We start from the raw sequence: 16,380 nt of genomic DNA, 5'->3' as shown, positions 1-16,380 counted from the left end.
CAATCAAATTAAAGTTTGCTCGTAGGATTTGTGGGCGGGGGGTTAAGAACTTGCGCGCCACCGTTACGCGTTCATAAATATCATAAATATTAAAGCAAAATAGCGTGACGTCGCAGTTATAGGTTTCACCAGCTCTCAGCTTTTTTGCAGTAAAATGGCAGCAATTTAATTTGACGGGAGGCACGGTGTGACGGGGGAGGGTGGGGTGGGGGGGGGGGGGGGGGAACCTGATGCTGGGAACAGGGAGCGCGGGTGAAGTGTTGTCAGAATTCCTGGAGTGAGGGCGTCTTGGGCTCCATGCAAAACCGAGCACGATGATGTTAGAATTCCTTGAGCGATGATGTCATGACCTTGATGCACGTGGCCAGAGGCAATGATGTTAGAAATCCAGGAATGTTGATGGTTAAATCGGATAAAGTGGTCCGTCACTCCATGTTTAGTCAGCCCAGACCCCGCCGTGACCCTCTACTGTAGTAATAATCGAAGGCCTTTTGACAGCTGTGAACTACATGAACGTGTTTTGGAGCGCTACAATCCTTTAATGCTTGGACGTTTTTTTTCTTATCGATGGAATCGCCCAGCAGGTAACTGTACTTATCGTAATCCTGGAATTTTGCTACAGTGGTTTCTGGTGCGTGATAATGAACTTACATTGACGTGTTGTTCACTTAATTCGCTTGACCGGACCTAATGAAATACATCTGGAATTTTGTCGGGCACTAGCTCAGTGACCACAATCCATCTGCCCATTATTTACGGGAATTGAGTGACTTGTGCGAAGTCACTTGGTGCCACACGCCTCCGGAAAAGGAAAAAAAAAGTTTAAAAACTTAGTGACATTGCATGTGAGCTACGTGTTAGTATGAATATGAAATGCAATACAATTAAATTCGAACAATGTGGCCACATACCATAGCACCTGATGCGGCCCGTTTGAACGTTTACATCTTACAATGTAAACAAATGATGTCCGAAAATTCCTTCTCATACCCTGAATCCTTTTACAGTTGCTTACAGGAGAGTTAGCTATCAGCCACAAATGGCAAATATTCACGCCACTGTACCTTTATAGAATTCCAGTTCCCGAGCAATTCACACTTCCGGTAAACTTTAAGATTCTAAAGCGCTACTAGCATTATGTTTAAACTGAATGAGACTGTGCTCTATTTCTGATTTACTTAGATATATTCTTTATTTGACCAACGCGTGATTACGTCTCTCTTACTGGGACAGTCTACTAGACATGAAATTAGTCATATCTAGGAGACAATCCGCTTATACTGCGCATTACGACCTCTAACCTAGATAATGGCTTCAAGAAAGCGTCATTGACAGGAAGCGGACTCGCCTTCAGTCCGTGCCACTAATCGCATGCTGTGTTACATGACTGCGAATGGTGATCATTCACGGTAGACGTGAGTAACTGTCTATGTTGATGCACCAGCAAATCGGTCCGCTTCGTCCGCCGGCTGGTCATGAGAACTTCGCGACACGAACGTTCGTCTGTGCCGTTTTGTCCCATCTCCCAGTCGACCCATCTTACTACGCTGATTCCCCACACTCGACTGGTACATACACATCTTTAAAAATGTATTAAAACAGGCTTGATCGCAATAAAATATTTATTTCCTATTGGGCGACTGACGTTCATGGCGTCACAATACCTGCCCCGTTCACCGCCATCGCCTACCATCACGGTGTAAGCAGTTGGAAGATGGCCACATTCTGCTGAAGCCGGCAACCATTGCTAATATATCTTATATCGCATTAAGATAGTTTTTAATCCATTTCTAAAGTGTTTGAACCAGACTACTACTTTTCTTCACGATAAATGCTCTTAAAAGTTTTTCCTCCCTGGAAGAGACTTACGTCTTGCAGTCACATGACCGCATGACAGCAGTTCTGTAACAACTACGCTTTCCATCATCATCAGTGTGTTCTTTTAAGGGGTGAACAATGTTTTGAAATATAACTTCATTGGAGAACGTGTGTTTATGCTGCCAAAAATTTTAAAGGTTGTGGAGGTGATGCAATAACGTTGTCCTATAAGGTCAGCAATTATCACCATAGTATGTTGAGTTGTAAGACGCATAGTGACTGTACAGTTGAATACGATACGTTTCATTCAAGGAAGATAGTTGTGCAGGTTGAGTACGTCCAGAGATGATGCTCCTTTCAAATACCATAACGTTCAAGTACAGTGTAATCGTTCACACTAACAGACGTCGTTTTGGCATCCATCGCTGTTTAGACTATTCGTAGATACTTACATATAAATATGGTATGTCTTAGAGAAAGCCATTCAAACCATGAACATAGATGGTGTTTACAAAGTACTGTGTTGTCAGAGATTCTGCGAGTCAGTGCAAGTACATATTAGTGCCGAGATACAGGCAATAGGTTGGCAATACGTTGTGGCGTAAAAACATGGTAGGAGAATGGTGAGAAACATGTTGGGGAAGGGGTCACTTCTGCTGTTATCTAGCTACTAAAATGTAAACCAATTGCAATATCAGTATTCGACAAACAGTAATAACGGTCATTGTATGAACGAGTACCGTTATACAGGACATTTTATTAACACAGTGCCGGAAAAAATGCAACACCGACAAGTTCGAGGTCATTTAACTGGACATGCATTGTGATATGTAGTTCATAATTGTAGGAGTACATGCTAATAAATTCACAGTAGGAGGTACCCAAACATTCCCATCAACATACAGCGTAGCACCCCTAGCCTGCAATGCAGGCGTGTAGTCTTACACACAAACGATGATAAAGACACCAAATGGCGTCCTGCTACAGATTTTTCCGACGCATCTTTACCTCTTATTGCCGTTCGACAAAGGTTCTTGCAGGCTTCGGAGAATGAGTAAAGTCCCGCTTCATCATGTCCCATATACGTGCAGTTAGCAATAGATCTGGCTATCTTGCTGGCCACGGCAGTAGTTGCACACCACGATGAGCAAATTGCGTTGGAGGAGCCGTACGTGGACGTCCACAGTCCCGATGAAATGGTAGTATTATGTGGATAACAAACTGTGCAGTCTTGTGGCCACCGGTTACTTTACCCTGAAGAAACACCAAATGTAACCGAGCTACGTGATGGCTCACCTCACCATAAAGCCTGGGATGAAACGTATGAGTCGTAGGCAAATGCGCTCCAGAATAGACCGCTACCAAGTAAGGTGGCGCAGTGGTTAGCACACTGAACGCGCTTTCGGAAGGACGACAGTTCAAACCGGCGTCCGGCCGTCCTGATTTAGGTTTTCTGTATTTCCCTAAATCACTTTGGGCTAATGACGATTAGTTCTTCTGAAAGGGCACAGCCGACTTCCTTCCCTAATCCGATGGGGCTGGTGACATCGCTGTTTGGTCCCATCCCTCAAATCAACCAACCAGCTCTTCACAGTACCCGTGTACGTCCATCACTAGCATAATTTCAGAGAATACAATCGTCACTGGAGACAACAGAGTGCAATTCCATTCTGCTGTTGCCTCTTTCATGACACCAGAGGAACTGTGCTTGGAGGCGGCGTTGTTACTGTGGCCCTGTATCCAGAACCATAAATGATCTTAGACCCTCTGCAAGCATGTGGTTTCCAGCGGTCTCTGATAAAACAGAATGTGCAATAAGTGTCCATAATTCTTCCTTGGACGAAGTTATATCGGCCATGCCTGCTCGTACAACTCGCCGAACTTGACTTTGTCTGTACTTGTACTACATATAAGTTGAGAAGCTAGCCTCCGGGAGTTGAAATTTTCCATAGACCACTGCTGAAAGGTGTGATACACCAGAGATGCATTGCTTCTGACATGTGTACCAATCCGTCAGTTCGCTGAAATGTGTTCGCTTTAATCAGCCATCTTTAATGTATTCCACATATACAGGGTGATTCAAAAAGAATACCACAACTTTAGGAATTTAAAACTCTGCAACGACAAAAGGCAGAGCTAAGCACTATCTGTCGGCGAATTAAGGGAGCTATAAAGTTTCATTTAGTTGTACATTTGTTCGCTTGAGGCGCTGTTGACTAGGCATCAGCGTCAGTTGATGCTAAGATGGCGACCGCTCAACAGAAAGCTTTTTGTGTTATTGATTACGGCAGAGGTGAATCGACGACAGTTGTTCAGCGTGCATTTCGAACGAAGTATGGTGTTAAACCTCCTGATAGGTGGTGTATTAAACGTTGGTATAAACAGTTTACAGAGAATGGGTGTTTGTGCAAAGGGAAAAGTTCTGGACAGCCGAGAACGAGTGATGAAAATGTAGCACGCATCCAGCAAGCATTTGTTCGTAGCCCAGGAAAATCGCCTCGCAGAGCTATCAGAGAGCTGCAAATTCCACAATCAACTGTATGGAGAGTCCTACAGCGGCCGGTACATCTGGAGAAAGTCACATTTAAGAATTTCAGTAGAACGTCCTTTGAGTACACTGCCAACGAGCAACACAAGGATCCAACATGGAAGGAGATAAAAATAAAGTGTACTGATAACAACAATGCTGCCATTCGACAATATTGTTCTTAGAAATATTGTTTGTGAAGAGAGGTGAAGATGATTTGCAGTAATGATAGTAATTTCCAGAATGATTGATGAATGGGTCAATAAAATGATGTGGTACACTCATTTAAGCCATGCGCACTTTGGTGACAGGGATTGTGTTCACACTATATGTCAAACATGCTACTTTTCGGATATGGAGAAATGCGTTTCTAATGGTTTGCTTTCATCCAAACCTGGTCAGAAGATGATACCAGTGACAGGTCTCATCATCCACCATCGTTTCTGATAATTCCATCGAGATTAAAAGGGCTTGCAGCAGCAGACGTGTTCAGTTCCCTTCCAAGAACTAATGAAAGGCATTCCTGTATTGTCTCTCCTATCGTATTAACTTCCAAATTTGTGTCACTAACACCATTAAGGGGAGCTGTTAGTCAGTCTGTTGTAAGCACATGCTTTAATCAATTTTGGACAGCTGGAGAAAGTGATATTGGACAATAGTCCAAAATTCAGATCAGTAATCTGGAAGTGTGCTTTAAATTGTCACAAAAAACTGTTTACGTATTACTATATCATCCCGTTTTAATATGTAATGGAATAACTAGGAAAACTTTACAGAATTTACTGTCAAACATGCCATAAGTTATATGATTCGTATATTCGAGGAATTCGTTAATGAAATACCAAATTATTCGAACTCCCTACGAAGAATTCAGATGCCCATAGAATCAGCTCCAATGGGATAAAATTCGAGAGGTCGTACCGTTTTGGACATTCATCAAGTTAAGACATAGCGATGCTGTCTAACTAACATCAAGGAGTATCGGAAGGGCTGGTGAGCTACAGCAGAGAAATCGTTAAGTGCAGGAGAGTAGCAAAATCAATAGCCATAGGACAAACGGTGTTGATAACATCACGTAAATTTTCCAGTAAATGACATTCATTGGTATACATGTTTTTCCCTGTATATTTAGAACTCTGCCAACTGAAAATATCAAATGATTCGACTTCCCTAGGACCAATTCATGTGCCCATAGATTCATCTCCAATGGGATAAAATTCGAGAATCAGTACTGTTTTGGACATTCATCAAGTTGAGACATAGCGATGTTGTCCAACCAACCTTAATGAATTGGACTTAATAATAATTAAAGTAATTAAAGCGAACTGCTGAAGGAACAACAGTAGCCACGAAAGGAATAATTAGAGAATGGTCAGGAGATAGGCAATTCAATAATTTTATTTATTTTTATTTTATTTTTATTTTATTTATTCAATAATTTTATTCATGAATTAAATGTTAAAACTTTTATTTTCCATCACTGTATCGTGGAAAATAAACATAACCTATTTAACCTAAGGTATTAGAACTATGGTAAACCATTGGTGAGAATTAATTCGAAGAGTTTTGGATGGCTTTTTTCTTGTTCCCACAAGTATCCATCTTTTCGGCGTATGAACCAGCATGTACGTGTGTGTATGTGATTTTGGAATGACTTGAAGGTGCTTATTCTTCTTGTATCGTTGGCATCATGTTTGGATTATAACGTTTCTTATTTGAAGTCTTGAGTTTCGCAGTCATCTTATTGTTATACATATTTCCTGTTTGTTACGAGGTTTCACTTGTCAGTGAAGACGATTTCCAGTTGTGATAATAAGTTGTTACTTATAATACACATCGCGACGCCTCTGTGCTTTTCTACTGTTATATACCTAGGGATCTCTTTATAAACGTTCACTTCAAGGAACGATATGTTCTCAAGAACTACTTACTTCCAGATACACTTGTAATGGGCTTTTGTTAATGAATCGTTTATTCTTGTAGACTGCCGACTTTTTCAAACAGACCGTGTCTATCGTTTAATAAAATTTTTCTCTTTGTTGTTACTGTCGTTTTCCACAGAAGGAAGCATGTTACCTGGTGGTTCGACCCTGACTGGATGAATGATTTTGCTCCTTAAATTTTCTATTCTTATGTTCCTATCTGCCTTGTACTTACTTGTGGTACATTTTCCTATACACTGTTCTGAAGAAGGGCGCTAGGTACCTAAAACCGGTAAGGAAATAAAATTTCGTTTGCAGCACTGGTTGCTGATTTTTTTATCGAATATATTTACAGTTGCTGATTGATAACGTTCTAAATATTGACGCTCGCTAATAATGCGATAATTCTAAGAATGTATAATCTCTTCTTTTTAAATTTTTATACTTTTGCTTCTTTAATATTCTAATATTCTTATTTTTCAGATGGAAATATCTGTATATGATTGTTATGAGCTCTTGATAGTTCAGTGTTCCTATAATTACAATGAGGATGAGCGGAGATTTTTTTAAAAAAGGCTAGTAGAGAAGTGGTAGTTGGTTCCGATTAATTGCTGTAGTCAGTGTAGTGGGAGATAGACTGGTGTGGTATTCTGGCCAAACGTTTAAAAGACAGGATGGCAATCGTAATCATCTTCGCAGCATGAGTGCTCTCAGTGATTCTTACATGTGATATCTGGGTAAATACATTAAATGAAAGTATAACTTTGTGTAATGTAGTTCAGATTGAGGGAGTTGACACTGCACATGGCAAGAGCATGTGCATAGTTTAAATTCTTTTTTTAGCATTTCAGTTTCATAACTTTATCTACCTTTGTGCATGACATTTACTGTACTGTAATAACATGGACACAGTGAGGCCATTTTGTAAGATTATGTGTAATGGTCTTCTATGAATCAAGCAACTCTTATCAAATCAATCTTTCAGGAGCAATTTTCTTTAATTTATTTATATTCAGACCATACTATAGTTTCATCTCCAAAGTGTATGTCTGTATTCACTATAGCTGTATGATATCTCGTACACAGTGTTTCAAAATAATGAATTATCTACATATTTTATTTTACTGTGAAGATATTCAGGTCATATGAGGTCATTTACCACGTATAGTTATCTAAAAGGAATTGATGTACTTTAATGATTTTATCTGAGCTATGTATCCTAAAGTGGCGGTTATGCATAATGAATTTTGATATGCTTTAAATCGTATCCATTTTCTTGATGAGGGAAATGTTGACGATCAACTCTGAATGTGTTGTGCTGATCACACTACAGGAAACATTCCAAGCCGACTCTCTTACTCCAGGGGAATCTGATGAAAGACGTCTGCTTTAGTCATCTTTCATATGTTCTGTTTATTTACGTATCATGATGGGACGCACTTACGGTTTTGTATCGGTAACCCACTGATCGATTTACGCATTTTTTCTCCTACATCACCTACAATTAGGTGTTCGCCTGTGGTCTTCCGACCGAGTTTTAACTGAGCCAATGAATAGCAAGGTCGTGGTAGCCTCACTTGGAGAAGCTAGTATTCTAAACGAGGAAATGGCAGTTGGAGAGTAGCAGGCAACTGTAGTGTAGCAGTCAGCTGAAATGTTTTTTGTTGTGGAGTTGAGTAGGTAGACAATGTTCGCCAGGACATGGCCACTATTAGTTGCACGTGATGGTCGGTTTTCTGATGTATCCTGTTTTGGCAGTGATGTGGATAGAAGGCGTGACATTGGTATGACTTTGCAATGAAGGTCGCTAAAATATTACCTTCTGAAACGCAGAGAGACAGAGAGCTCGTGACCTAGTGGTGAGGACTTGAGAAGAATACGTGTATACCACTCCTCTCAATTTCTCTGCTCAGCAATACAAGATAATACGCACTTCTTCTTTACGACTAGGACTCGATCTTTGTATGACTATGATGAGAGCAGCAGTTCAACTGGGCACTGATTTTTCAAAGTCTGAAGTTCAGTAGTAATTATGATGTTAGAGAAAATCTCATAGCCTTATTTCAGATCCGCACCTTCCATTAATTTTGTTAACAGAAGCATCAATTTTATCAGATAGTAGAAGGGTTCAGATGGCTCTGAGAACTATGGGACTTAACTTCTAAGGTCATAAGTCCCCTAGAACTTAGAACTACTTAAATCGAACTAACCTAAGGACATCACACACATCCATTCCAGAGGCAGGATTCGAACCTGCGACCGTATCGGTCTCGCAGTTCCAGGCTGTAGCACCTAGAACCGCTCGGCCACCCAAGCCGGCTAGTAGAAGCGAGCACGTTCGACGTGTAGCCCAGTGCCTACGTATAAGTACTCAGATTAAATATTATAGTACCTATTCCAAGTAAGTTCATCAATTAAAAATCATTTCTGCACGTGGAAGCTGCTCACAAAAAACTACCTTCTGCATTATCCTGTTATTTTCAGGTCCTATGAGATAACTCACTTCGAGAGCTTCGAGACGGTGACTACCTGTTTTGTGGTGTTGTGGCGTTGCGAGGTCGTATCGAGGAAAAGCTAAAATTTGAGTTTCTGTCTTGCTAATGTAGGAGATATTAAATACATGTCCCATTGCGATGTATAATTATGTGTATCTCTAGAATAGAAACACCGTTCACCTCTACTCTCAGCACAGTTTCTACCTGCAGAAACAAAATATTGAGCGCACAGACAGGCCATATGAGAGCCATCTATCACCTATACCTGTGATAAATGAATCAGTAACACTACAGTCCCTAAGCATGTCCTGGTACCACTGAACACATTCCTTGTGGTCGTTACATTTTTTTCCGGCTATGTACATAGAACAGTAGATAGTAATTCGCCGAAATATCAACATTAGAGATTGTTTACAAGTGGTTATTGGAATTTATACAGAGTCTTCATAAATTCCCGTTACGAATTTCTAGGACTTGTAGAGGGGAGTGAGTACATCATATTTTGGATATTACCGTTTCCGTTCTACGACGGTTTCAGTTCAGATGTTCAACTGATCCACTTACGTTTGAGGAATTGAGTTAGGCGTGACGTAGTTCAGTTGTCAGGTAGCAGTTCTAAAAGAAACAGAACGAAACAGCCGTTTATCACTTAAGCACATTTGTTTGCATTACCTCTTGAATATTACGTTACTTGCGTTCAGTGTGTTGCGCTCTTTTTCGGTTTGGAATAATGTAAAAACAGTGTTTGTGGGGTATACAAATATATGCTTAAATGATAAATGGATTTTTCTTTACCTTTCGTTTCGAATTGTTGCCTAGTAATTATACTGCGTCACGCCTAATTCTACTCCTCAAGCAGATGTGGATGAGTGATCTGATTTGAAACCGTCGCACAACGGAAACCGTACGTATCAAATGGCTCTGAGCACTATGGGACTTAACATCTATGGTCATCAGTCCCCTAGAACTTAGAACTACTTAAACCTAACTAACCTAAGGACAGCACACAACACCCAGTCATCACGAGGCAGAGAAAATCCCTGACCCCGCCGGGAATCGAACCCGGGAACCCGGGCGTGGGAAGCGAGAACGCTAACGCACGACCACGAGCTGCGGACGTACGTATCCCAACATGGGTTGCTATTCAAAATATTATGTACAAGTCGTAGAAGTTTGTAACGGTAATTTCCGAATATCCTCTATGAAGAAGTTTTCAAGTTACTGTTCTTCTTTCAGTAGGTTAAATGATCAGCTATCTATTGAAATGAGGAATTTAAAAGTAGGATTCGATCGAAATTTTTCGCTACAGGAGAAAAGATGATTACATAAGTTTAAGTGATAATATATTTCCTTCAGAAACTGTGACAGAAAGCTGAAGTGCTTCAGAATATGCAGCTTCAGACAACGAGTCGTTACGGTAGAATGTAGGCAAAGTGTAAGAAAAGGAAGCTCACTTATATCTTGCATCAGAATTCACTGCATCTAAAACAGCTAAAAACAAAGCAAAGTTTGTTAAAATTTGTCCTTCGTTTATCTATTTCCAACATAATGACACATAACGATTTGCCGAAATTTATCAGTCTGACATCTGTTTAATATCAGTGTATGAGTATTAGTAGAGGTTACTCCTGACAGTCATCGTCTTCATTATGTACAGGGTTCCCTCCCACACTAACTAAAGGTAACTCGGTATTTGTCGTATAACAGTCACTGCATGCGGGTAGTTATCCAGTCCCTACTAGAGATCGTGTTATGTTCCTTCTTCTGTCTATTAGGTAACAACTGTGAAAGACTTCCTGCTTCTCCCAGCAACGGGGCTAATCGATCTGCGCTTCAGTGGTCGTTTCTGAGCAATACCTGAGAACATAACGCTGTACAAAAGTTTGTCGCTAATATCACGTATGTAAAATGGATTTGCCCTCTTGTTTAGAGCCGACGACTGGTTCTCATATCACTGTACGACATTAATCGGTTAAAATTCTTAATTTTAAGTGGTACCCTGTACGGTAATTTAACGGCACGTGGCACAGTCATAGCGTAACGCCACTCAGAAGTGGGCGCCAAGGCTGGTGATGTATTACTGCTGCAGCAGGGAGTGAGCGAAGCATTAGTGTGACGACCACAGTGGTACCGTGAGTCGACGAACCAGCGAGAGCGATAACAGGAAGCGGCCCAGTGTTCTCTTCGTCCCGGAGTGATTGGTCCCACGAGTGTGGTGGCGGACAGCAGAACCACCTTGAAGAGGTGCCTGAGGTGCCAAGTAGTGGCTGGCGGCTGACAACACGAACGAGCAATCGCAAAAGCTAGAAGTACGGGCTCGCCGGTGCTGCCATGGCGTACAGAAGTACATTTCTTGCTGTTCCAGGAGAGCACGAACTTGAGCGGCCAGTCGGGCTTTGTGTGTGTTTGTGTGTGTGTGTGTGTGTGTGTGTGTGTGTGTGTGTGTGTGTGGCTTGAATTCAGTGCTTCCCGAAGACCAGAGTGAGCTGTGTGCTTACAGGAAACAGAACAGGCACTAGTGCTACATAGTGTGCATAGTCAGAGATTTTGTCCAAAGCTGACCATGTTCTTATACTGCCTTTAACTGATTTTGACTATGGTTGGTAACTCTTTGTTTTTATTCTTCTGGGTAACATTGTTTACTGCACTTCTTGCATAAGAACAGGGTGTCAGAAAGAGTTTGGAAAGTTCGTAAGGGTGCTACGGTATAGGCTGCGCTAAGAAAAAAAAACATTCCCTGTGTTGCGCCGTTTCCGATTTAATCAGCATAGAAGTTAGCCTGTCATATCTTTACCTGCGCCAACTTATGCAGCCTGCCAGAGACATTGCAGCCAAACGTGTTCTCAGTTGTTTTTATCAAACTGAACAAATGGTTCAAATGGCTCTGAGCACTATGGGACTTAACAGCGGAGGTCATCAGTCCCCTAGAACTTAGAACTACTTAAACCTAACTAACCTAAGGACACCACACACATCCATGTCCGAGGCAGGATTCGAACCTGCGACCATAGCGGTCGCGCGGTTTCAGACTGAAGCGCCTAGAACCGCTCGGCCACTTCGGCCGGCCCAAACTGAACAAACGTGCTTTAATTTATCAAGTCAAAGAAAGTCGCGTTTTATTTGGTAACGAGCATTTGAACAAGTTTAGTTCAGAGCCCACAGATGCCTGTGCATTACCGCGTTTTAGCGCGTGTACGTGCTTCAATTTGCGGGTGCAACAACTTGACTAACGTCAACGCTAATTAAGTCGGAAACGACACAACATATAGAATTTTTTTCTGAACAATTATTTCGCAGTACAACCTATCCTGCAACACCCTTATAACCTTTTCAGACTGTTAATAACAACCGTGTGTAACGTGAAGCAATTTGTATTCTGACTGTATGATGCACTGGCGTCTGGAAGGTAAAAATAACGATACTGATGGTTATCATTGTGTACTCGAGATTCTAGTGTAATTTATTGTACCTTTTCCTCGTATCGTTAATACTGGTTTTCCCTAACAAGCGCGCCGGCCGGAGTGGCCGAGCGGTTCTAGGCGCTACATTCTGGAACAGCGCGAGCGCTACGGTCGCAGGTTCGAATCCTGCCTCGGGCATGGATGTGTGTGATGTCCTTAGGTTGGTTAGGTTTAAGTAGTTCTAAGTTCTAGGGAACTGATAACCTCAGACGTTACGTCCCATAGTGTTCAGAGCCTTTTGAACCATTTTTTGAACCCTAACAAGCTTTTGTTTTGTTCACAGTGGATTCATTAAGAAAACTTAATTACTGTAGCGATATTATACGCATTCACTGCCACACATAAAATGTGTGATATTCATTGTCTATTCATTAAAAAAGTTTTAATTAATGTTATTCATTACGTTTTTGTTTGCGAACCTTTTATTTTTATTTGAACCATAGGCGAAATTTTGTATCATAAAAGGTTACTTTACTGATTGTGAAATCATTTGAAAGATTGTCTGTAAGGTTCTATGATTAGTTTGTTTATTATTAATACATTCGCTTGTTTAGAATTATATGTATTGTTTATATTATCAATAAATTGTGTATTTGGTAAGAAAGTTATATAAGTACATCTACAACTACACACGTCTCAAGCCACCCAACGGCGGGTGGCAAAGGGTACTTCTGGTACCAGTAACTGATCCTCCCATGCTGTTCCACTCGCGAATGGCGCATGGGAAGAATGATGTCGGTAAGTCTCTGTGTGGCAGTAATTTCTGAAATTTTCTGGTCGTGGTCACTACGCGTGATGTATGTGGGAGGAAGTAGCACGTTGACCGGCTCTTTCGGAAAGTGATCTCTCAAAATTTCAATAGTAAACCCCTCTTGAAACGTCCCCCAGTGGAGGTCATTGAGCATCACGGTAATTCTCTCGCGTTAACTAAAACAATCTCGTGATGGAAGTGGCCGCTTTTTGTCGGATCTTCTCTATCTCTTCTATTAGTCCTACCTGATATGGATCCCATGTTGATAATACTCAAGGATTGGTCGAACAAAAGCCTCATAATCCACTTCTTTCGTGGCTGAGTTACATTTTCTTAAGATTCTACCTATGAATTTCAGTCTGGCTTTTCCTACTACTTGTGCAATTGGGTCACTCCGCTTTAGGACGCTCTAGGTAGTTATTCCTAAATATTTTACAGTAGATACTGTTTCCAGCATTTTCTCATCGATAGTGAAGTAATACAGTAGTGGCTTTCTTTTCCTGTGTGTGAGCAATACATTACATGTATTTATATTCTGAGTAAACTACCAGAACCTGCATCATTCATCGATCCTCCACGAGTCATTCTGCATATCGATACTGTCTTCTGGCATTGCTACCTTGTTATTGACAAACGTTTCACCTGAAAACTGTCTTAATGAGCATCCGACTGTAGATAGTAAGAGTTTTATCTTTACGCTGACTTATCATATGTCATGGGACAGGCACCTAAGATTTCGTGGGGCCCACTCTGGCCCTGCGGATTGCAGTGAGACGCCGTGGAAGTGAGTCTAAAAGTCCATATTATCGCTCTGGAAGCAGATGACACCAAATCGTTTGCAGAGCAGCAGCCAATTCTGATCTGTTCGTGGGTGCAACACGACCCATGGCATGGAGCCTGCGTTTCATGACATCCCAGATATGCTCGATTAGCTTCAAATCTGAGTTCTGGGGTTGCCATCTCAGTCTTTGGACATCCCGTGCATGTTACCACAAAATCGTAAAGGCGCTGAAACGTCAAAAATGGGTGGATATGGTCCCCGAGCAGCTCAACATACCGCCACCATGGCCTTGGCAGGCAGGATCCATCGATTCATGAGGTCTGCACCATACACGGTGCCTTCCAAGGGCATGGAAGTGTGATTCTTCGACTAATTATGGTTACAGTGTCCATCCCTGGTGACTGCCGACAAATGAAAGCCGTTGCGCCAGGTGAAGTTGGATTAACAGTCGCATCCATGTGCGGCGCCGGTTCCCATACCCCATGCAGCTCAGGTTCCTACGGGTTATCCACTGTGAGACGTGTCTCGCTCAATTCTGTGATGAACGGAGCCGTGGTCTGTTGCACTGATGCCCTTCATCGAGGGTGGCTGGACGGCCGTTAGTTCATCTTTTGTGGACTGCGACACCGTCATTCAACCCTTAACGATACACTAAGGACCCGGTTGAAAGTGCGAAGCCGAATTGTTGCACCATTGCCGAAATCGAAATTCCCATTCGTCGGGCACCGACCATCATACACTGTTCGAACGGCATCAGCTCACGACGACGTTGCATGTTACCACAAGTCGCTTACACAGCGACTTCACAAAAGGTCCCCCATACAACCTGAGCGCCCAGTCACTTACACTCCTCAGCCCATTCTGCTGCTAACTCTACCATACCAACACGAAAGATGATTCTCACACTATCATGAGAGGAAAAATTGGGAGACTTACAATCATTCTTTACGAATGGAAATATCAAGATATTTACTATTTTATTTTGGTCTCCTCTTTAGTTACAGTATTGCTCACACTTTTAGCACAACAATACAGTATTTCCACAGGTGCAGTATTTACTCATTAAGAAAAACAAATGGATATTTAATACTTTCCATCCTGCAAAAATACTTTCAGCGCATTCTCAGCTATCTCGTCATACTTCTTAAACAAGGGACTAGTCTTATGGAGTAGGTCCATCCACCTCTGGATATTTTTGTACTTTGTGAGGTCTATTCTACCCTTTTGTGGAACCTGAAAAAGAAAAGAAACAAAACATGTAGATATTCTACAGGCTCATTAAATCCCCAGCGTCAAAGCAACAACAAGAGAATTAAGTCTGTGTTTCCGTGTTAAGGTCTTAGACTTTGAGAATTGATGGGGAATTTAAGAATTAGCGAATAAAATGAAGAGCTCACTCTGCAGATGCCACAAGAAAAGTGTACAAGCCTGAAAAATTACTGAATGTCTATGGTACCATTTTTCTAAGTACCAGGGTGTGGTAAGAAGAATGTTTCATGATGTTAAAAGTAAAGAAGCAATCGCGTTAAATAAGAACTGCATTCTAGAAAAGTGTCACATCTTTCAGTTCCACTGCACTTTAAGCGAGGAATCCGAAGCATCACGTGCAGAATTCTGAAGGCTCTAAGCGTCGCCGAACAACTAGATAACACATTTTAATAACTCACATAGTATATTCATCCCGCAATACAGTGATTTGGGGTAGAAGGGTATTATGCTGCACTGAGTAGTTATATATTACACCCTCTGACATATTCACTGGAATTTTGTAGGCCTCTTCGCACAAATTTGATATGGGTATTTAAGCGAGTCCATACATGACTGAAGTATCACTAACGAAACAGGCTTAATCAGAAGAAAGTATCCAGATTTAAAACTGATTTTGCTTCACGAACAGCTGTAGTAATGTTCGACTAAACATAACACGAAGTCTGAAAAAACACTGGGTTCATGTAGTTATAGCTCTCCTGTTCAAGCAGTAACTTACGGATAGTGCTACTCACACCTCCCAATTCACTTGTAACTTGGCGAGTACTTACTGGCTGTTATTCAGTCTTGAAATGCAGGAAGAGATTGGGTTTACTGATCATTTTTATAAGAACTGGGAATGATATTTTCCCTCATAGCTATTTAAATTTTTCACATTTGACATGTTGTTCGAGGACCATAAAGAATTTGAATGCATAGGTTATCAGTCAGTGCTCACCTACACTAATGTGATCAAACGTATCCGGGCACCTGTCTGAAAATGACTTACAAGTTCGTCGCGCCCTCCATTGGTACTGCTGGAATTCAATATGGTGTTGGATCTCCCTTAGTCTTGATGACAGCTTCCACTCTCGCAGGCATATGGTTAATCAGGTACTTGAAGGTTTCTTGGGGAATGGCAGCCCATTCTTCACGGAGTGCTGCACTGACGGGAGGTATCAATGTCGGTCCATGAGGCCTCGCACGAAGTCGGCCTTCCAAAACATCCCAAAGGTGTACTATAGGATTCAGGTCAGGCTTCTGTGCAGGCCAGTCCATTACAGGGATGTTATGTCGTGTAACCACTCCACCACAGGCCGTGCATTATGAACAGGTGCTCGATCGGTTGCAAGATGCAACCGCCATCCCCTAATTGCT

The 16,380-nt window shown here is 41.6% G+C and overlaps 1 protein-coding gene across 1 annotated transcript in view; it reads right to left on the bottom strand.

Moving 5' to 3' along the window:
• Positions 1-14,713: 14,713 nt before the first annotated feature.
• Positions 14,714-16,380, bottom strand: part of LOC126457027 (glutathione S-transferase 1-like) — a 33,142-nt gene continuing 31,475 nt past the window's right edge. The window contains exon 6 of the mRNA XM_050093004.1: positions 14,714-14,988. Within this exon, the coding sequence (XP_049948961.1) occupies positions 14,839-14,988 (150 nt within the window). The 3' untranslated portion in view covers positions 14,714-14,838. The remainder of the gene's footprint in view (positions 14,989-16,380) is intronic.

This window comes from Schistocerca serialis, chromosome 2 (assembly GCF_023864345.2).
Source record: "Schistocerca serialis cubense isolate TAMUIC-IGC-003099 chromosome 2, iqSchSeri2.2, whole genome shotgun sequence".
NCBI classification, from domain to species: Eukaryota; Metazoa; Arthropoda; class Insecta; order Orthoptera; family Acrididae; genus Schistocerca; species Schistocerca serialis.
This window is presented reverse-complemented; position numbering and strand designations above follow the sequence as displayed.